Below are 23,536 nucleotides of genomic sequence, written 5' to 3' on the forward strand. Positions count from 1 at the left end.
GGTGTGTCAGTGTGAGAACCATTTTGTACCTTTTTTCACCCTTCAAATCAGCAGTGAAAATGTCATATTGTTCTTTGAGATTCCATTACATGTAGCTGAAATGTGGTCCCAGTTCAGATGGGGTCTAAATAAACCTCTTGTCTCAGTCACATTGCCCTCTTCTCTCTCTCCCTCACATTCCTTACATTCCCTCTTTTACTCACTTCCTTGATTGGTTACCAGTTGTGGGAAATGATAACATGCATGAAGGCTAAGAGGAAAGGCACACAACAGGGTTTGTCATCTTTCTCTCTCTGTAGTTCTTTCTTAATCTCTTTCTTTTTCTCAGTTTGTTGGAGGTGTGTTCTCACATCTGGAGAAACAGGGCTGATGACGGCAGCAGCTCCCCCCCTCTCTCTCCCACCATCCCTCCTCTCTCTCTCTCGCACTCGCACTGTGCTCTGTGTCTCTGTTTGCGTTACTGGAAATCAGATTGTGAGCCGTAGAGATGCTGGCAGAAGCACAGTGTGGAATAGTCTTGACATCCCAGAGAGGGACCAGTGTGGAATTCTCCGGCTTTAGAAGAAGACTGAAAACCATCTCAGGATTCTCTGTTCTCACGGACTGAAGCTGCCCGTCATACCTTGTGCCTTCCTTGTTGCCTCATCCTACATTTGAAACGGACATTTTCACCTTCAACTGAGGGAGACCTTTTTTCGTCTCAACATTTAGAAGAAAATCCCCAACCTTAGACGTGAGGTTTTTCTGGACAGTGCTGGATCTGACCACTCGGGAAGTGGATACCTTTGAGATTTTACTCCCTGTTAGTTAGTTCATATTAACCCCTTGTGGGCCAGACGTCTCAGCACACAGTCTTAGGTAGGATGACAGAAGTCCTGGTGTCCGACATGAACCTGAACACAGTGTGTGAGCGGCTGGAGCAGCACTGCTGTGTGGTGGACCAGCAGCAGAACAACCAGCAGCAGCTTCAGCAGCCTCAAACCCCCTCCTCAGCCATCAGGAGGCACACCAACACCGGGGCCAAGCTATGGGGTCGCGTACGCAGCAAGCTCCTCAGACAAAAGGTCCCTACTTAATTTATTGTCCTCCTTTTTGTTATTTTCTCTCATTCTCCTTTTATCAGCTTAGTCACGGTTTTCTTTCTCTGTCATTGCTAATCTTTTTTTGCTCTCTTTACTCCCTCTTTCTCTCTGTGTTTGTTGTCATCCCTTTCTACCTCTTTCTAGGGTCTTACGGGACTGACAAGGTCTCTCTGTGTACTTCACTGCACTGGGGTGAAATGTACACCAAATTCGTACTGTAGCTTCAGCTAACGCACTGCCTCTCTGCTCTGTGCTGATGCTATTAGATGACAGACTGGTAGTGAAATGCATTAAATTAATGATTTAGGTACAAGGGATCATTTACTGTTGTTGCGGAGCTACAGTGTTATTGCCCTGAGTACTGCGTGTGTGTGAGATGCCACAGTGATTTTACACACTACACCCCTCCCCCCACTTTCTCACTCTCTCATCCTCCTTCCATGTCTACCACTCTGCTCTTTTTGCCCCCTCAGTGCAAAGCCAGTGAATGGGCATGATGATAGACCTCTCTGTGTGATAACAGATCTGTTTATGTTATCAGGGGTGTTTTGGTGTAGCTGAGAGTCTGAGACTGCTCCCTCTGCTGTTCTGTTCTGAGAAGTTTTACCCCTAGACACTGATCTAAGCCAGTATTGCATTTCCCCCCTAATGGTTGAGGTGAGGATGTTGGGGATAGACACATATCTAGGATCAGCTTGCTAAGGGCACCCTATACCAAGAGTGTGTTTTATTGGTAGAGGTTGGATATGACTAACGATCCTCTCAGCAGGAACCCGGGGTGAGACTCATTAGGGCACTTGGGAACCCGGGGTGAGACTCATTAGGGCACCTGGGAACCCGGGGTGAGACTCATTAGGGCACTTGGGAACCGGGGTGAGACTCATTAGGGCACCTGGGAACCCGGGGTGAGACTCATTAGGGCACCTGGGAACCCGGGGTGAGACTCATTAGGGCACCTGGGAACCCGGGGTGAGACTCATTAGGGCACCTGGGAACCCGGGGTGAGACTCATTAGGGCACCTGGGAACCCGGGGTGAGACTCATTAGGGCACCTGGGAACCCGGGGTGAGACTCATTAGGTCACCTGGGAACCTGGGGTGAGACTCATTAGGGCACCTGGGAACCAAGCAAGAGATGCATTACTGACACATTCCTCTCTAATTAGACATGGCAATTACTGTCACCAAAGTGCCAGGCTGAGGAGAGGCATGGTCCAGCTGACTACTCTTTCAAGTTGGACTGACTCCTCTGTCTGGGGAATGCACACACGCGCATGCACAACACGCACACACAGCTGCTGTTGTAAATATGCCTTTGCTTCAGGTTCTAGGCCATGACTCATGTGTTGGAGTAAGACGGTTTTTTTTTATGAGATACTGTCTTTATCTCCGGTGCTACAGGTCTTTTACAGAGGCAGTTGGTCTATGCCTGTTTTTATATCAATGTACTTGTAACCATTTGCCACTCTACTGCTTAATATGGTGGGAGTTCCTAGGTGTATGTCTGTGAACATATATACAGCAATACACAGTGTTAGACCGAGGAAACTAGGTCTGTATATTTCTGCACTGGTAGCACTTTGAGCAACAGCAGTAATTGATGTGCATGATAAAGGAGGACAGAACCATGGTGCTATACTAGAACAAAGGATCCAAGATCAGGGCTGGAGTGAACTCTGCAGCAGCACTTTAGACCTGGGTTCAAATACGATTTAAAATCATTTCATGTATCATTTGAAATAATTTAAAATGGATTGAGCTTCACAGGCAAAACCCTGACCATTCTTAGTATTTGAGCAGGTCTGCTTTAGACAGGTCAATAAGAGCGTTCCCTGCTTCTGATGGCTGGAGCTGACAGTATATCTCCTCTCTGCTAGTCTCTCCTGACTCTGCAGCCTGAACCAGGATCAGGCCTGGATTACAGGCAGAAATCCCTTCAGCTTTACCCCATCGATATCAGCTGATCTCAGCTGATCCCAGACCTTTCCACACACCCCCTCTGGCTGAGTCCCTCTGAGTCCTCCCGCACTGCAGGCCTGATATGTGAATCTGAGAGAGAGGAAAGGAGGGAGAGTAGGCTATCTGAGTTGTTTTGCTTCTTATATTTAAATTACATAAATTGGTTTGTTCAGCTAAGTGCTGCACACTCTTGGTTTTCAAAATACACTGATACTCAGTTTACACACACAGAGCCACATTGACCTGTGTTTACACATCTGTACCTCTCTCATAATCACAGTATAATACACACATGCATACTTTCACGCTTGCACATATTTTCACACACTTGATCATGCACTTTCTTTTTTCTCTCTATCTAACACAGACATCCTCCCATAGGAGCATGCTTTCACCCTCGTGGATGCAGCTATGAGGTCTCATTCATTCATGTTGAATGAGTCTTTGATGGTTGGGTCTGAGTAAACGTCAGGTCTATGAATGACCTCTCAGTCCCAGCCCAATCCTCACCCGACTGGGGTCATAAAGTGTGAGTTATTCCCCTCCATATTTCCCCTACAGAACCACAGAGAATCAGGCTTTGGACCGGAGCAGCTATAGAATCCCTACTATTACCACTCTACCACGCTCATGCTGTTAAGAGGTGCTAAGAAGGAGAGGAAGGAGATAGAGTGTGTGTTGAACAGACTGCAGGGCGTGACGGCGTGTAGCTGCTAGCATGTATTAGTGAGATTTAGATGGAGGATGACAAAGGGTGTGTATTTGTTGTTTAACGTGTGTTAGTGAGTTTTAAACTGGGAGGGAGGTGTGTTTTGAGTACTGACTGAGCACACAGGATCATTTATTTTCCAGCTCTAATTAAGACTATGCAGAGGAAGAAACGGGAGGGACTCCAGTAGAGCTTTGGTTGGCAGAGAAAAGGTTTATTCGAGGCTGAATCCGATATTATGCCCCTTAAGTACCGTGTTCATTATGATTTCTGTTAATTGTGTTTTGAGGCTATGTCCTCTTCCATACTGATTTCCATTTTGGTGAGTTATTTAAGCAATAAGGCCCGAGGAGGTGTGGTATATGGCCAATATACCATGGCTAAGGGCTGTTCTTAAGCACGACGCAGCATAGTGTCTCGATACAGCCCTTAGCCGTGGTATATTGGCCATATATCACAAACCCGAGGTGCCTTATTGCTATTATAAACTGGTTACCAATGTAATTAGAGCAGTAAAACACTTTTTGTCATACCCGTGGTATATGGTCTGATATACCATGGCTGTCAGCCAATCAGCATTCAGGGCTCGAACCACCCAGTTTATAATGTTTTTTTTTACCCCTTGGTGGGCTTCAGCTACAGTGTCCTTAGGAATCATGACGAGCAAAAGCAGGGAAAACGGGAACAACAGCAGTTTCCTGCTGGTTTGGAGTATGATAGAGTATGAAGTATAACATCTCCACACAGAAAATGATGGTATTCCATTTGAGTATGCTGATTAGTGTAGATGACATGTTACTGTTTCATACCCCCGTGCCTCTTTAAAGGGCCTTCAAATGGAGTGTTTTATAGGGCATATCAATCTGTCACTAAAAGGGGGTCCAGCCCTTCACTGTCCCCCCCCACGCTCCCCCACCAGACACCCTCGGGCTGGCTAATGCGCTCCATGAGGGGTGGAGGGGGCAGGGGAGCATCCTCAGGCTGCTACCCAAGATGACCCTCTCCCTGCTGGGCTGGGTCAAACCTGCTGCCCCTGGTAGAAGAGTGGGTATTTTTTGTCTCTGTCTCTCCCTCCATGGGGCCTTCGTGAATCATCCAAATAGTCTAGGAGAGTGGTTCCCAAACTTTTTACAGTCCCGTACCCCTTCAAACATTCAACCTCCAGCTGCGTACCCCCTCTAGCAGCAGGGTCAGCACACTCTCAAATGTTGTTTTTGTAAGCCTGCCACACTTGGCAATATCTCGCATGGAATAGCCTTAATTTCTCAGAACAATAATAGACTGACGAGTTTCAGAAGAAAGTTATTTGTTTCTGGCCATTTTGAGCCTGTAATTGAACCCACAAATGCTGATACTTCAGATACTAAAGGAGGCCAGTTGTATTGCTTCTTTAAACAGAACAAAAGTTTTCAAATGTGCTAACATAATTTCAAAAGGGTTTTCCAATGATCAATTAGCCTTATTAAAATGATAAACTTGGATTAGCGAACACAACGTGCCATCGGAACAGGAGTGATGGTTGCTGTTAATTGGCCTCTATGTAGATATTCCATTAAAAATAACTATTTCTGATAAATGTGTTATTTTAATGGACAGAAATGTGCTGCTAGAGCTGCCCCGGTCAACTGTAATGATCAATTAGCCTTATTAAAATGATAAACTTGGATTAGCGAACACAACGTGCCATCGGAACAGGAGTGATGGTTGCTGTTAATTGGCCTCTATGTAGATATTCCATTAAAAATCACTATTTCTGATAAATGTGTTATTTTAATGGACAGAAATGTGCTCTTCTTTCAAAAACAAGGACATTTCTAAGTGACCCCAAACTTTTAAATGGTAGTGTAGATGCGGAGAGTCCCTGTAATCTTAGATTCAGATCATTCAGATGAGAAAAACATCATCCAGATAGTCCAGTCGTGTGAGAAACTCGTCATCATGCAAGCGGTCAGACAAGTGAAAATGATGGTCAGTAAAGAACTTTAAGCTTGTCTCGCAATTTAAAAAACGTGTCAATACGTTACATGGTCGCTGCCCATATCATTGCATATTGCAGAAAATACACGAGAGTTCATGGGCCTTAATTTAACAAAGTTAACCATTTTCACTGTAGTGTCAAACATCTTTCAAGCTGTCAGGCATTCCCTTGGCTGCAAGAGCCTCTCGGTGGATGCTGCAGTGTACCCAAATGGCGTCGAGAGCAACTGCTTGCACGTGCATTACCACTCCATTATGTCTCCCTTACATGGCTTTTGCGCCATCAGTACAGATACCAACATGAGCGGCAGTGACGTTTGACTACGTTAGTGGAATTCCCGCGAGAGAGTAACTGTTAATGTGATCGGATGTGAATTATGTATTTGACAAGGCGACCTGTATTTGACATTGTGTTATTTCTCTGAACACTAGATGGTTTCATTTGATTTTTGGCATTGAAACGAGGCTACTCGGGCTTGAAAAGAACCTCACCCTAATGTATAGCACAGTTGGAAAATATAAATGGACTGTTTGAAAATGTGAAGTAAAAAAAAAAAAGTGTTTTATTTTTTAAAATGTGAACCACATTTTTAGTTGGTGTACCCCCGAAGGCATTTGCGCGTACACCTGGGGGTTTGGGAATACCTGGTCTAGGAGTGTTAAACAACTCCGTTTGGTATGGTTCATTACAAGTCTCTCAGTGGTCTGGATTCATAAGAGCGGTGGGTCGTTTTGGCTAATGAGTGTCTACCAACACAGGCTATTAGCATTCAGCTAGACTAGAGGAATGAAAGTAAAACAAAATATCCTCTCAAACACTCAATGGTGTTGCTAAATGCAGCGGACTAATAAACACTTTCCATCCAAGACCAAGAAGAAAGTCATCAAGGTATTGAAAATGTGTTTGATAATGCAATTGAAAAAGCACTTTTGGGTCATTCTCACGAAACTATAAACAAACTAAAAAATATATATATATATATTCTCTTGAATCACTGAGATTAGGATCTGTACTTATCATTTTCATAACTATTATTATGATGTAATGTATAAAACTGATCTAAATGTAATCCGGACGCATTTCAGTAATTCAGGCGCAAATTTTCAATGTATTTAAAATAAGACACTTTCCAGTAAACTAGACATCTTAGTTCTCAGAATTATAATAGATTTTAGCAAATGCATCATGGTTTTGTACCTCAATTTGCTACAGACATTTTAAAACTGGTTTCATGAGAATCATCCTTCTATGAGTTAACAGAAGATAAAACAGAGAGACGTTGTTGCAACCGCCAATCATAAGAACGTCCTCCTCCACTCTGCAGGCTACTGTGAGGCTGCCCTTCATGGGTCCACTCTCTGTAGTGAACAGAACTGAGAACATTAGTGTCCCGGCTGGTGACTAAAGGACAGGTCACGCGCTCTCCTGAACTAAATATACATGTAAATAAATCATCAGTGTTAGTCACACTTGCTGCAGGCAGGAACATGCTGTTGCATAAGCCTCCTCTTTAAGCAGATGCCTTTATGTTGCATGATGTTTATGAAGCTGGATCTTATACTGTATGACTGAGACACACTGCCTTTAGAAGGCTGTGATCGGTTGCTTGGGCTGGTCTATGGCCAATCCCAACTCTCCACCTGCTGAGAAGCATGCTGGTTGGCTCAAACCAGGAAGTCTTGCCAGGATGCTCATGGCAACCGAGTCATGGAGGCCTTCTCACATGTCAATCTTGACATCAGCAGCTGTTTACCGAGGCATCGTATTATTACTAAGTAGAGGGATTTGCATAATTACTATATTATGTGTATTTACACTTATGTTAATCTACAGCTAATTTTTGACTGAGAATATCATCTCATATTGCTTTGATTTTGTTTACAATCATCAAGCCGATAATATAATCTGTTAGCAGAAAAAATTATGAGGGTCTTGTTTTTACAGGACTTATTAAACAATCCCTAGGTTGGTGTGTTTAATCAAATGAAACCCAGTTGAGCTAGCTAGTCACTAATTAAACTGGATGTGAACATTGCTGCTTATTGCTAATTTAAAACAGAACAGTCAGTCACAGAATAAATATTTAAATTGTAGTGTCCCAGTGAACAGAAAGTGAAAGGTACAAGGAGAGGAATTAATGAATTAATTAATTCAGCGTATGACAATTCCATACTTCATCATAATTAAGTGCTGCTTTAAATATCGCTGCCAAAATACATTAACATTCCCAATTAATCCAACAATGGATTAATGAAAGATTATGGAGAGTGTCTGTATAATCAGAGTGCACACGTTTCTTCCCTGATGTCATTGTCAATTTACAACATTGTCATGTTGTGAAACATAGCAGTGCTTTTAAAGTTCCACATACATGATGTTTGTATGTACAGCGCCTTCAGAAAGTATGTTATTAGGATCCCCATTTTGCTGTTGCAAAATCAGCAGCTAATTTTCCTGGGTCCCACATGAAACATGACACAATACAGAACATTCATAGACAAGAACAGCTCAAGGATGGCACTACATTTAAAAAAAAAGGTACATGTAGGCTACATATCAATGCATACACACAAATGTAGTGCCGTAATGTGTTGCTTTATTCATTTTTTGAAACCAGGTTTGCTGTTTATTTGAGCAATATGAGATGGAACAGAGTTCCATGCAATAATGGCTCTATATAATACTGTATGCGTTCTTGAATTTGTTCTCGATTTGGGGACTGTGAAAAGACCCCTGGTGGCATGTCTCGTGGGTTAAGGTTGTCTGTCAGACCTGTGTGTAAGTTGACTATGCAAAAATGTGGGATTTTCAAGTGATAGTCAGTCTCTCCTCAACTCTAAGCCAAGAGAGAATGGCATGCATAGTATTTATCAGCCCTTTGATTACAATGAAGAGCAGGACGTGCCACTCTGTTCTGGGCCTGCTACAGCTTAGCTAGATCTTTCCTTGCAGCACTGGAGTGTGGTGTCGAAAAAGCAGAGCATCTCTTTATTACGGGAAGAACTCTCCCCATCTTTACAACCATTGAATCTATGTTTTGACCATGACAGTTTACAATCTAAGGTAATGCCAAGTAATTTAGTTTCTTCAACTTGTTCAACAGCCACATCATTCATTACCAGATTCAGCTGAGGCCTAGAACTTAGGAAATGATCTGTACCATATACAATGCTCGTAGTTTTAGAGATGTTCAGGACCAGTTTATTTCTGACCACCCATTCCAAAACAGACTGCAACTCTTTAAGGGTTTCAGTGACTTCATTAGCTGTGGTTGCTGATGCATATATGGTTGCATCATCAGCATACATCGACACATGCTTTATTTAATGCCGGTAGCAGATCATTGGTAAAAATAAAAAAGAGTAGAGGGCCTAGAGAGCTGCCCTGCAGTACACCACACTTTACATGTTTGATATTATAGAAGCTTCCATTAAACAAAACCCTTCGAGTTCTAGTAGATAGCTCTGAATCCACAATATGGCAGAGCCATAACACACACGTTTTTTCAACAACAGGATATGGTCAATATCAAAGGCTGCGAAGAAATTTAACAGTACAGCTTCCACAATATTCTTATCAATTTCTTTCAACCAATCCTCAGTCATTTGCTCCAGTGCAGTATATGTTGAGTGCACTTCTCTATAAGCATGCTGAAAGTCTTTTGTTAATTTGTTTACAGAGAAATAGCGTTGTATTTTTATTAAATGTTTTAAAATCCAATAGTTTGCTAAGAGCTGGCAGCAAGCTTATAGGCCTGCTGTTAGAACCAGTAAAGACCGCTTTACCAGTCTTGGGTAGCTGAATTACTTTGGCTTCTCTCCAGGCCTGAGAACGAAAGACTTTCCTCTAGACTCAGATTAAAGCTATGACAGATAGGAGTGGCTATAGAATCAGCTACCATCCTCAGTAGCTTTCCATCGAAGTTGTCAATGCCAGTTTGTCATTATACATTTTTCCACACCTGCACTAACTTTACAAAATTCAAACTTGCAATGGTTTTCTTTCATTATTTTTTTTATTTTTTATGTTTGAATACAGTGGCTCACTGTTCATTGTTGGCATTTCCTTCCTAAGTTTGCCAGCTTTGCCAATGAAGTCATCATTAAAATAAAATATGAAAGTTTTTTTCCCATCATTCTTTATATCATTGATCTTGCCTTCATAATACGGTTTCTTCTGTTTTTTTGTTGAGTTTTGTCACATAATTTTTCAATTTGCATTAAGTCAACCAGTCAGATGTGCAGCCAGACTTATTAGCCACTCCTTTAGCCCCATCTCTTTCAACCATACTGTTCTTCAATTCCTCATCAATCCATGGATCCTTAACAGTTCTAACAGTCAGTTTCTTAACAGGTTCATGTTTATCAGTAATTGGAAGAAGCAATTTCATAAATTCATCAAGTGCAGCGTCTGGATGCTCCGCATTAATCACATCAGACCAACAAATATTTTTTACATCTTTAACTTAAGATTCACAGCAAAGTATTTTGTATGATCTCTTATACACTATTTTAGGCCCAGCTGTTTGAACAAAGGTCTACAGTATTAGTAAAAAAGTGATTGATACATGTGGATGATCTTGTTCCTGTAGTGTTTGTAAACACCCTGATAGGTTGATTAATAACCTGAACCAGATTACAGGCACTGGTTACAGTAAGAAGTGTCCTCTTGACAGCTTGATGAAAAACCGCCAATATTCAGGTCCCAAAGAAAGTAGACCTCTCTGTTTGCATCACATGCACTATCAAACATTTCACACATATTATTTAGATACTGACTTGGTGGCCTATAGCAACACCTCAAAATAAAAGGCTTTAAGTAAGGTGGTGAACAGCAATCTGCAAGTGTTTGTATAGATTTTCAATGGGATTCATGCCTGCGATTTGCCTGAGCCACTCATGGACATTCACATTCTTGTTCTGAAGCCATTCTAGCGTTACTTTGGCTGTATGCTTGGAGTCATTGTCCTGATGGAACGTAAATATTTTCTCCAGTCTGTCGTTTGCACTCTGAATCAGGATCTCAAGGATTTGCCTGTATTTAGCTCAATTCATTGTTTCCTCAATTCTTACCAGTCTCCCAGTCCCTGTCACTGAATAGCATCCCCATAGTATGATGCTGCCACCACCATGCTTCACGGTAGGGATGGTGTTAGACGGGTGATGAGCTGTTCCTGTTTTTCTCCAGACATAGAGCTTTCCATTCAGACCACAGAATCTTTTGCCTTATGGTTGTAGTCTTTCATGTGTCTTTTTGCAAACTCCAGATGTGCTGTCATGTGCCTTTTTGCAAACTCCAGACGTGCTGTCATGTGCCTTTTTCTCTGGAGTGGCTTCTGTCTGGTCACTCTACCATAAACCCAGATTGGTGAAGACTGTTGTTCTTCTGGCAGGTTCTCCCATCTCAGCCAAGGAACTCTGTAGTTGTGTCAGAATGGTCATTGGGTTCTTGGTCACCTCCCTGACTAAGGTCCTTCTTGCCCGGTTGCTCAGTTTGGTCAGTTACACAGTCTGTGTAGTTCCATATTTTTTCAATTTACCAATGATGTAGAACATTGCTCTTGGAAATGTTCAACACTCTGGAAATGGTTTTATACCCTTTCCCAGATATGCCTCATCACAATTCTCTCTGAGATCTACAGACAGTTCCTTGGACTTCATGGTATAGTTTCTGTCTGACATGCACTGTCAACTGTGGGACCTTAAATAGACAGGTGTGTTTATTTCTAAATCATGTCCAAATAATTAAATAGGCCACAGGTGGATTCCAATCAAGTTGTAGCAACATCTCAAGGATGATCAAAGGAAATTGGATGCAACTGAGCTCAATTTGGAGTGTCATAGCAAAGGGGTGTGAATACTTATTTAAATGGTTTTCTGGATTTAATTTTCAATACATTTGTAAACATTTCAAAGAACATGTTTTTACTTTGTCATTATCGGGTATTGTGTGTAGATGTGTGATACATTTTTTGTGGAATTCAGGCTGTAATACAACAAAATGTGGAATAAGTCTAGGGGTATGAAGGAGTATACTTTCTGAAGGCACTGTATGTATACAGTTGAAGTTGGAAGTTTACATGCACGTAGGTTGAAGTCATTGAAACTCATTTCAACCACTACACAAATTCCTTGTTAACATACTATAGTTTTGGCAAGTCTGTTAGGACATCTACTTTGTGCAATTTTTTCAACACTTGTTTACAGACAGATTATTTCATTTATAATTCACTGTATCACAATTCCAGTCGGTCAGAAATGTACATACACTAAGTTGACTGTGCCTTTAAGCAGCTTGGAAAATTCCAGAAAATGATGTCATGGCTTTAGAATGACTTAATTTGAGTCAATTGGAGGTGTACTTGTGGATAGATTTCAAGGCCTACCTTCAAACTTAGTGCCTCTTTGCTTGACATCATGGGAAAATCAAAAGAAATCAGCCAAGACCTCTCTAGTCTGGTTCATCCTTGGGAGCAATTTCCAAACGCCTGAAGGTACCACGTTCATCTGTACAAAAAATAGTACGCAAGTATTAACACCATGGGACCACGCAGCCGTTATACCGCTCAGGAAGGATATGCGTTCTGTCTCCTAGAGATGAGCGAACTTTGGTGCGAAAAGTGCACATCAATCCAAGAACAACAGCAAAGGACCCTGTGAAGATGCTGGAGGAAAAATGTACAAAAGTATCTATATCCACAGTAAAACGAGTCTTATATCGACATAACCTGAAAGGCCACTCAGCAAGGAAGAAGCCACTGCTCCAAAACCGCCAAAAAAAGCCTGACTACAGTTTGCAACTGCACATGGGGACAAAGATCGTACTTTTTGGAGAAATGTCCTCTGAGCTGATGAAACAAAAATAGGACTGTTTGGCCATAATGACCATCGTTATGTTTGGGGGAAAAGGGGGGAGGCTTGCAAGCCGAAGAACACCATCCCAACCGTGAAGCACGGGGGTGGCAGCATCATGCTGTTGGGGGTGCTTTGCTGCAGGAGGAACTGGTGCGCTTCACAAAATAGATGGCTTCATGAGGTAGGAAAATTGTGGATATATTGAAGGAGCATCTCAAGACACCAGTCAGGAAGTTAAAGCTTGGTCGCAAATGGGTCTTCCAAATGGACAATGACCCCAAGCATACTTCCAAAGTTGTGGCAAAATGACTTAAGGACAACAAAGTCTAGGTATTGGAGTGGCCATCACAAAGCCCTGACCTCAATCCTATAGAAAATCTGTGGGCAGAACTGAAAAATGTGTGCGAGCGAAGAGGCCCACAAACCTGACTCAGTTACACCATCTCTGTCAGTAGGAATGGGCCAAAATTCACCCAACTTATTGTGGGAAGCTTTTGGAAGGCTACCCAAAACGTTTGACCCAAGTTAAACAATTTAAAGGCAATACACTCAATTAGTATTTGGTAGCATGCAAACTTCTGACCCACTGGGAATGTGATGAAAGAAATAAAAGCTGAAATAAATCATTCTCTCTACTATTATTCTGACATTTCACATTCTTAAAATAAAGTGGTGATCCTAACTGAACTAAGACAGGGAATTTTTACTAGGATTAAATGTCAGGAATTGTGAAAACTGAGTTTAAATGTACTTGGCTAAGGTGTATGTAGTCTTTCGACTTCAACTGTATGTACCATCTACAGTTGTTTTTCTTATTCAGAAGACCCATGACTGTTTCACATGCATCATTCATAAACCAGTTTCTTTCACCAAACTCCCCAACCTAGATCTGTCATTTTATGTCCTATGTTAGAAGCAGGTAACCGGTTGATGGAGATGGAGACTGCCATGTGTTGTAGATACAGTGTACTCTGGAGAGTTATCTAGAATGGAAACCTCTCCAGAGGGACCTCAGCATCTGTTTGTCTACCTACTTCAATCCTGCCTGGTCTGTGCTTTGTCCCCCGTAGGCAACAGCAGTGGGATGAGTAGAAGGGCATCTCATCATACGCCAAGTACAGTGTGTGTGTGTATAGTTTGTTGTGTTTCCATGCATATGTAAATGTTTGATGTATACTCAGTGGATGCGCCTTAAATTTGTGGCAGCCACTGTTCACTGACCTATTCTATACCATGTGAAGAAGCACATTGCAGATAAGTGGTGACCTCACAGTAACCTGAGTTGGCTCTCCTCCTGCCTTCTCTTCTCATCCACTCACTTTCCATCAATAATTATTTCCCCCCTCTCGGTTGCCATAGTAACACCGTGTGCGTGGGTGCTTGTGTAGAGGCGCTGGTTTTGGCAGTGGAATGGCCTTAATGAAGAGCTCAGTCGTGGCACCGTCATAGGATGCCACCTTTCCATCAAATCAGTTCGTCAAATTTCTGCCCTGCTAGAGCTGCCCCGGTCAACTGTAAGTGTTGTTATTGTAAAGTGGAAACCTCTAGGAGCAACAACTGCTCAGCTGAGCACTGTTAGACCACACAAGCTCACAGAACGGGATCGCAGAGTGCTGAATGTCTCTCCTCGGTTGGAACACTCACTACAGAGATCCAAACTGCCTCTGGAAGCAACGTCAGCCCAAGAACTGTTCGTCGGGAGCTTCATGAAATGGGTTTCCATGGCTGAGTAGCCGCACACAAGCCTAAGATCACCATGCGCAATGGCAAGTGTTGGCTGGAATGGTGTAAAGCTCACCACCATTGGACTCTGAAGCAGTGGAAAGGCGTTCTCTGGAGTGATGAATCATGCTTCACCATCTGGCAGTCTGACTGACTAATCTGGGTTAGCTGGATGTCAGATGAACATTACCTGCCTAAATGCATAGTGCCAAATGTAAAGTTTGGCGGAGGAGGAATAATGGTCTGGGGCTGTTTTTCATGGTTCAGGCCCCTTAGTGCCAGTGATGGGAAATCTTAACTCTTCAGCATACAATGACATTCTAGGCGATTCTGTGCTTCCAACTTTGTATCAAAAGTTTGGGGAAGGCCCTTTCCTGTTCAGCATCACAATGCCCGTTCACAAAGCGAGGTCCATAAAGAAATGGTTTGTCGAGATCAGGGTGGAAGAACTTGACTGGCCTGCACAGAGCCCTGACCTCAACCACATTTAAGAACTTTGGGATAAATTGGAACGCCGTCTGCGTGCTAGGCCTAATCGCCCAACAACAGTGCCCGACCTCACTAATGTGTCATCAATGTGCCAACATCTAGTGGAAAGCCTTCCCAGAAGAGTGGAGGCTGCTGTAGCAGCAAAAGGGGAGACTAACTTCATATTAATGCCCATGATTTTGGAATGAGATGTTCGACGAGCAGGTGTCCACATACTTTTGGTCATGTAGCATTACACACACACACACACACACACACACACACACACACACACACACACACTGAGAGTCAGACCTCAGAGCCTAGGGGCTGCTCAGAGAACAATGTGTTCCCACCAAACTGAGCATCATGATGGCTAAACGGAACACATCACATCGTTACTCATTCATGCACATACTCACCCTCATGCTTTTTCTGTCATCGCTCTCTCTCTCTGGCTCACTCGCTTTTCTCTCAAAGGCCTGTATTTGAGATTTTAAGCACTAATTTGATTCATAGTTTTAACTCTTCTATTTTAATCATGCAGTATATTCTGTGCCACATGAAAGAAAGATGATTGTACAGTGTATTCAGTGTGGATATGCATTTATACACTATTATCATGTGTTATGATCCTCTCCCCAGTCAGTCACAGTGTTTTAGGCAGCACAATGGAGGCTTTGAGTTCTGGAGGAGTGATGAGGTCCTAATTGGAACCATCGTTTGGTTTAGGATGTTTTCTATATACTTTATCCTTCCACCAGCCCTCCTTGTCTTTCTTCTAGTCTTTCTTTCTTCTACTAACACACGCTACCAATTTGTTTCAGAGGTTCCCAGGAGAGGGAGGTTTTGGCACTGTGATTCATCTCTTGGGACTTTGAGGACCCGCCCCCTTTCTTTTTGTGCATGTTTCACCTCATATATTCTTCCCTCTGATTGGTTTCCTGGACTGTCACTCAAGACAACTTTTTTTTCTCCATCATCTCCCTTTGTTTTACCAGCCAGTTGGGCACAACCCCAAGTCACACTGGGGAGATCATTATTTCCATGTCTAAACTTCAAAGCAAAATTTTCAAACAACGTAACCTGCTCCCATCCATCCATCCATCCTCTGTGATAGGATGAGAATATATAGTCTAGAACTGTACTGATTCAGTTGCAGTTTGCACTGTAAATAATACCTTCGCAATGTGGTCTCCCCTTGAACCAGCTCACTTCCCAGGCAAGGAAAATTAATAAATAGGTGCAGAAGTTCTTCCTGGAGTTCTTAATAAAGCAGCATAGCATTAGAAGTGAACGGGTGGAGTGGTTGAGGGGTCAAGTGGGTGTGTTGACTGCACACAGCTCAGCTGCATTAAAGGGTCTTTGTATTTTTATGTAACCCAATTTGACTCCATTCACTTGTAATAATGTCGAGAGCGAGAGATACACTGTTGTTTTTAGGGCCTGTTTTGGGGGGCTACATGGTTACAGGAGGCCTCATCAGTCTGTTTGGGCTCCTGCCCAGAAAGACTCCTTGCGCTGGTGTAGTCAGGGCCTCATAGCCATGATTAGGGCAACCTTCTTTAAACCTCAACCCTGCTTGGAAAATTGCCCCTAATGGTAATAGATGTCTTAATAACTGATACAAAAAAGCTTTTTATTAGGTAATTAATTACACTCCCTAAATACAAAGTTCTACCCTACTGTAAAGTTACGATAAGGTAAGTGTGCTGGCCTTGCACTCGCTCAGCAATAAACGATTATGGGGCTTTTAAGACCGACAAGCACATAATCTAGGAAGGTAGTAATGACATAAGTGTAATTGTGATACACAGGGAACTGCTGAATCAGCCAAAAAAAGGCATTAGCTGTAGAAGTGCTAGGCTAGTCAGAGTGGCTCTGGTGTGTGTGTATCGAACACACACACACGTCTCATCATAGATCATGTCAGAGCTCTATTCTCCCAGGGCATCATGAGAAAAAGGCAAGCTCTGCCTGAGCACAGTAAAGAGGGTGAGCCAGACATCAGCCATAGCTGCTGCTTACCCCTAGAGACAGCCAAACGTACACTACCGTTCAAAAGTTTGGGGTCACATATGTATCACATTTACCTCATTTCACTAATGTGAACATTAATCACATTGATTGAGATGAAAATACAGCACACAAGAAAGCCCCCTTTCTCAAAATAAATCAGGTCATTACAATATGCTAACACACAATGGAAGTACTGCGGATGCCCTTTCTGTTCGCTACCATTGTATTGCTATGCTAGTGCTCGGTTTCATCTTGTTCCTGTTAGTTCTTGTAAGTCCAACTGTCATCTGGTTGTGGGCCAGGTTCTCTTTACCTCTGCTGAAATGCTTGAGGGTAGAGACAGGGCGGAGTGTCCATTGGGAAAGGGAGACAGGGCCAGAGGTTGTGCTTTTTTCAAAGTTTGGGGTCACTTAGAAATGTCCTTGTTTGTTTTTGAAAGAAAAGCTATTTTTTGTCCATTAAAATGACATAAAATTGATCAGAAATACAGTGTAGACATTGTTAATGTTGTAAACTACTATTGTAGCTGGAAACAGCTGATAAAAAAAATAATAATAATAAAAAATTGAATATCTACATAGACATACAGAGGCCCATTATCAGCAACCATCACGCCTGTGTTCCATGGCACGTTGTGTTAGCTAATCCATGTTTATCGACTGCCCCCTCTCATTGAAGCCACTGACGTTCAATGCCAACCGCAGTACTGCAGGCATTGTTAGCAGAAAACAGGATCCCCCATTATAGTCATATAAAAAAATAAAAAAATGCCAAAGACAATCATGGTACCAATAACAGCTTCTAATACACAGATGTATGTCCTTGAACCTATTATTTTAAAGTACACAGACTAAGTTATAGGGATAGTTCCGCTGCTAATGGCGATCTGCAATACCCCGGTCAGCCTTTAACTTGTTACTCAATGATAGGAGGAAGCACTGAGCTAGCCTGCAACATCACTTCCTGGAATAGCTCATACTGCTGATGTTATGTCTCCATGAGACGGCATCTTACCAGATTTGATTTGGCTTCAATGCGCTATTCGTATTCACATAGGGATGCATGGTGTCACGTAATCTTTGGCTTTGCCATTTCATATATACAGTCATTTGTTTTAATGCAGAGATAATCCATTTCGTTAGGTAAGGACAGACCCACACACAGCCCTCAGTCTGGCTAGATGGCAGAGGCTCCTCTCAGTCTAAACACACACATACTCACACATTACCCAGCGTGCACCACTGCTCCATCCACACAGGGGGTAAAGCCCAGATGTCAGCGTCCTGGAAATTAAATGACAAGAAAAAATAAAGTTCCTAGGGATGTTTTGTCATTTAAATATAGACAGGCTTGTCTGTGAATTTTCATCAAGGACGCAAACGGAAAACTGGATATTTTTCCTCCACAAACAGCAGCAGTGAGAAAATAGCCCTGCTCCTCCTCTGGCCCATGCTGAGAGGAGAGGCTCGTCTCGGGTCGGAAAACAAACTGTAACGTGCCCTTGTTGTTCTCTTGGCTGGACTTTAAAGGAGCTCCTCAGAGCCTCACCAAAGCATGACGGGAGGGAGACATCTGGAGTAGGTGTTAGAGAGGGAGGGAACAGAAGTGTTTGTGTCCTAATAAACATACAACTTCCTCCAGTGCAGTGAACTCTAGGTAGGCAGAGGTCCAGATCACTGAGACCTAGCGAGGTACTGGGGGTGTAGTGACAAGTAGAACACAAAACATAGGCGAGAATGAAACATTGATGTCTTGGTGACTATGGGAGCGAAACAGTGTTTGTTTCCTAATAAACATACTTTTCCCTCCAGTGCAGTGAACCCTGAGTACTCAGAGAGAGCTGGCTAGGTACAGAGTTGTAGTGACAGATGACTTTAGCAGTAATAGAACACAGGCACCAGAAAGAAGGCTTTAGTGTCTCTACTAGGTTGCAGTCTTATATATGATATACAGAGTGTGTTCTGTGAAGGTCCATGTGATTGTGTCCATAATACGTGTATTTGAACACTCACTGCTCTTGTCATACCTTCTCTGTCTCCTATGAGGCCATGCAGTGATGTGGCTTGTGTAGAAACTATAACGAAGGAAGCTCAAACATAACTCTGCTCTCTTTCTCTGTGTATTTCAGCTGGACCCACAGACGGTTCAGTCTAAGAACTGGCACATGGACGTCATAGAGATGAACGGGGTAAGGGACATTTGGGACCAGTTCCCCGGGACCGAGATGAAGCCTATTCTTGGACTAAGCTCTTTCAATGTTGAATCTCCACAGAACATGCTTTTTAGTATAGGACTCGGATTACACTGTGTCTGGAAAACCAGCCAATTCTGATACTGTCAGTCATTTACACATCTCAACACTGTTAATAGAAGATGACTATTGTTAGGGATTGGTGTGTGGATATTGTAACGACGCTTGTTGTTACAGTTGACCAGGGCCATGCAACGTTATCTTTACTAGCTTGGCCAACTCTCTGATTGCTCCGGAACACAGTGTTTTTAAACAGCCGTAAAGTTTAAACATCTAACAACGCTGGATCCACTTACACTCCTGGATGCTGTGTAATGATCAGAAGAAAGCACTTGGAAGCTGTGTATTTTAAACTAGTGACTGCAGATCAGCGATGCAGCTAAAAGCTGGTGCAATGTTTGCTGTTCATGGTCCCTGTCAAATAAACCACTAAATATGCAGCTTGTTTGATGCGTTGTCTGTATCGTCTCCCACAGATCAAAGTGGAGTTCTCCATGAAGTTTACGAGTCGGGACTTGAGTCTGAAGAGAACGCCCTCCAAAAAACAGAGTGGGGTGTTCGGGGTCAAAATCAGTGTGGTGACAAAGTAAGCCATGTTGATATGTTGTATTCAAACATACCTGCAACAACATGAGAAATCTTTCTGCTCAGTTTATTACACTTCTAGCATCAGCATCACATTGTTGACTGTAATCTAATTACAGTCAAAGTACTGCAATATCAGTCCTGAAGAATAATGTCCCCCAACAGGCGCGAGCGCTCCAAGGTGCCTTACATAGTCCGCCAGTGCATTGAAGAGGTGGAGAAGAGGGGGATCGATGAGGTGGGAATCTACAGGATCTCCGGGGTGGCCACTGACATCCAGGCCCTCAAAGCAGCATTCGACACCAGTAAGAAACGCTCATACTGAGACTACTTCAAAGCACACCTCAGTCTTCATCAACAGACACAGCATTTTGTTCCTTGCCATGGCATCTGACCAGGGATAACTATTGGCCCTATATATAAACTATAACCAGGGCCATGGCATCTGACCAGGGATAACTATTGTCCCTATATATAAACTATAACCAGGGCCATGGCATCTGACCAGAGATAACTATTGGCCCTATATATAAACTATAACCAGGGCCATGGCATCTGACCAGGGATAACTATTGGCCCTATATATAAACTATAACCAGGGCCATGGCATCTGACCAGGGATAACTATTGGCCCTATATATAAACTATAACCAGGGCCATGAGTATTTCCTGGTCAAGTCACGTTATCAGGAATAACTCCAGACCCAAAATTATCAACACAAGCCTCCCTCTGTGAGCTGTCCTGTCCTTCCACTCTGTTGTACTGTGGGCCAGGGTCAGACTACCAGGCCCATGGCAGAGGGTCTTCAGCCTGGCTATAAACAGAGAGAGTTGTGGGAAAGGACAAGAAGAACACAGGTCTGACGAGCCGCAGCTGTCAGCTGTGTGTTGTCCTCCCTGGGACTCCCACATCCAGGTTGTGTCCCATATTGCCACCCTATTCCCTATATAGTGCTGTACTTTTGACCAGGGCCCACTCTGTAGGGCATAGGGTGCTATTTGGGACACATCCTCATGTCACAGCCCCTAGACCAAACCAAATGCTAACCTCCTCAGCATCTCTCTGCTGTGTTCATGTCTCACTGAGCTGAGATCTCCGGTTGTTTGGGTTATAGAGTGTGGTTTCTTGTTATGTCATCTCTGGAGCCAGAATGATCCGTCTGGAAATGAACTAGTTGTTTGGTTGGGATGATACACTTCCCTTATCTGTTTTATCCCCCTCTCTCTATATATTTATATCTATCTCTCTCCCCTTCAAAGATAGCAAAGACATCCTGGTGATGTTGAGTGACATGGACATCAATGCCATCGCGGGAACGCTGAAGCTGTACTTCCGTGAGCTGCCAGAGCCCCTGCTCACTGACCGCCTGTACCCAGCCTTCATGGAGGGCATAGGTACGACCTCTAACAGACCACATACATTCATACATCTCAATGCAATACCATATAAATACATTTATTATGCTTCTCAGTAGTAACAGAGAGAGGGGTTATTCCATTTTTTATTCACAGAAAATGATACATTGACAAGACAACATTGAAAGGATTGTTAATTTTTGCCCCTTAGAGTGGTAATTCTTAACTTATTTTCTTCTCTTTTCCCTCTCCTCCTCCTGTATACTCCCCATGTATCTTCCTCCTGTATCTGCCTCCTCTTCTCCACAGCTCTGTCCGACCCTGCAGCCAAGGAGAACTGCATGATGCATCTGCTGCGATCACTGCCTGACCCTAACCTCATCACCTTCCTCAGCCTGCTGGAGCATCTCAAGAGGTATACACACACGCGCACACACGTACACACACACGTGTACACACAAGGGGCCAGTAACTACTATTGGTGACCGTTTGGGCCAGATTAACAGGCAGCATAATACGTTCAGAGTGGGTTTTGGAGGAGTTCTGGGCAGAATACGGTCCACATGCGAGTGGTTCTTTAAGCCTGCCATAAAACTGTAGTCTGGAGAGCTTCATGAGGTGTGCTACTGTGACCGCACCACACTCATTAGCCACTGACTGACCGCCCCAATAAGAGAAAGGACAGGGGGAAAAGTCATCAGTGTACAGGCCAGACCCTGTGTGGTCACCAGAGCTAACACACGTCTATCCCTGGAGAGAAATCAGCATCAGTCTCCACTGGGCCTTTTACGCTAGACCTGTTGTGGTGAAGTTAAGGGGCTCGACCTATGGCCCAGTTGAAGGAAACACATTAAAGTCAATGAAAAATGACTTTACTGCTAAAAATGACTTCTATACTACTATTTTGTCTTTGAAAATAGCTGTGATGGTTTTAGATGGCCGACCATGTGCTACTTAGTCTCTAAATGCAGTGTGGAACTACATTGGATGACATCATGGCTGTGCCTGTTAAAACTGCCTTCAGTTAGAAGACCATGGTAGAGCAGGGCCCAGCCCAACCACAGACTAGTAACCACTAGCATGGGCAGGAACACTTATGGGTCTCCTCCTATCACTCACATCTGACCTAGAACCAGCTGTCTGTCATCAGCCATAGTAGCAATGGCCTGTGTGGGGACTTATTCATACTCTGAGTAAAGTTAGTTTTCACCACCAGATGTTTAAAAGATCAGGTTTATGTGTTTGTCATAGTTTCCTAACACGGGTCAGACAACATTTGTCTGAGAGTATATTATTGTCATCTAGCTCTACAATGTGAACTAGAGGGAACTAAGACTAACTTTAAATGTGTAGTTCAGCCGTGTCATTTTCAGTTACACATTACTTCACTCTCACGCCTCCTTACAGAAGGTAGTTTTCAGTTAATCCTTGCTGTAAGATTGACACGTTTGCAAAGAACGCTGGGAGCCATGTGTATCCCCAGGGGAGGTGTTTTATAGTGTGTAAAGCTGTGACAGTGTAAAGGGTAGTGAGAGCTCAGAAGTTTGCTGGCAGGAAGGTCCATAGAGAGAAATAAGATTTCTACCTATTGGCAGGCCTGAGGTCAGTTCACAGGCCTAGCACTGGGTCAGATTCCACTCTTCTGCACCATGGAGACTCTATTATGGTCTGATCCTAGTACAGCTCTCACCCAGCAGTACACTGCAGTCAGTCAACAAGAACGTACACAGACTACTCTCGTAGACACGCTGAGGACACCTGCTGGAAGCTCTGCTGAATTTCAAGTGTGATATGAAAGGCTCTGCTGTTGCTATGGAGAACATTTCTATAAGTTACAGCAGATGGTAACTTAGTTCAGACATGGTCCTTGTAGAAGAAACACACACAGAACACACTGTGCTGTACTGACAGTGATTGCTTCAGAACATGGGTTATCATAGTGACAAGGCCAGACCAGAAAACATGTCGCATGACTAGAAAAATAACTAATAATGATCTGTCCCTGTGGTCACTGTAGTCTGACTGGTCTATCTGTCTGTTTTGTGTTCCAGAGTTGCTGACAATGAGCCCATCAACAAGATGTCCCTCCACAACTTGGGCACAGTGTTTGGCCCCACCCTGCTCAGGCCCTCTGAGTCCGAGGTCACCAAGGGACACATCACCCTGGCCACTGACATCTGGTCACATGACGTCATGGCACAGGTCAGTGTGACTTGGGTGCGTATATCTGTTTGTGTGTGCATGTGTGTTTGCTTATGAGTATGTAAGAGTTAGCTGAGGGGGATGTGTGTGTTCAAACCGTGTCAGTCTAGTCTGGTTTCCCAGCTGTATTTAGACTATTTGGGAAGCCCCTCCTGGAACTCTGCCCCGTACTGAGAGAGAAACCACTTCCTGTTCACAAATGACTTATTCTAGACCGTATATAAACAATGACTACTGTAAATCACCATAAAAGCCACAACACTAACAGTAGAATGCCATATTTCATCATTACTGTAAAGACTGAGAGACAGGTGTTTGTGCAGTGGCTTATTAAATCTCCATATGTTTAGTA

The 23,536-nt window shown here is 43.2% G+C and overlaps 1 protein-coding gene across 9 annotated transcripts in view; it reads left to right on the plus strand.

Moving 5' to 3' along the window:
• The window catches only part of abr (ABR activator of RhoGEF and GTPase), a 232,319-nt gene that overhangs the window by 206,977 nt on the left and 1,806 nt on the right, over nucleotides 1-23,536 (plus strand). For 4 of the 9 annotated variants that reach the window (XM_020485490.2, XM_020485491.2, XM_031826645.1 and 1 more), the window contains 6 exons: nucleotides 18,919-18,978; nucleotides 19,518-19,627; nucleotides 19,792-19,931; nucleotides 20,887-21,021; nucleotides 21,292-21,397; nucleotides 23,034-23,199. In XM_020485490.2, coding sequence (XP_020341079.1) covers nucleotides 18,919-18,978; nucleotides 19,518-19,627; nucleotides 19,792-19,931; nucleotides 20,887-21,021; nucleotides 21,292-21,397; nucleotides 23,034-23,199 — 717 coding nt within the window. Of the gene's footprint in view, nucleotides 1-231; nucleotides 1,065-18,918; nucleotides 18,979-19,517; nucleotides 19,628-19,791; nucleotides 19,932-20,886; nucleotides 21,022-21,291; nucleotides 21,398-23,033; nucleotides 23,200-23,536 lie in introns of those variants that run through there. The other 5 variants (XM_031826644.1, XM_020485489.2, XM_020485493.2 and 2 more) reach the window with 2 other exon arrangements.

The sequence above is a fragment of the Oncorhynchus kisutch genome, linkage group LG6 (assembly GCF_002021735.2).
Source record: "Oncorhynchus kisutch isolate 150728-3 linkage group LG6, Okis_V2, whole genome shotgun sequence".
In the NCBI taxonomy this organism is placed as follows: domain Eukaryota; kingdom Metazoa; phylum Chordata; class Actinopteri; order Salmoniformes; family Salmonidae; genus Oncorhynchus; species Oncorhynchus kisutch.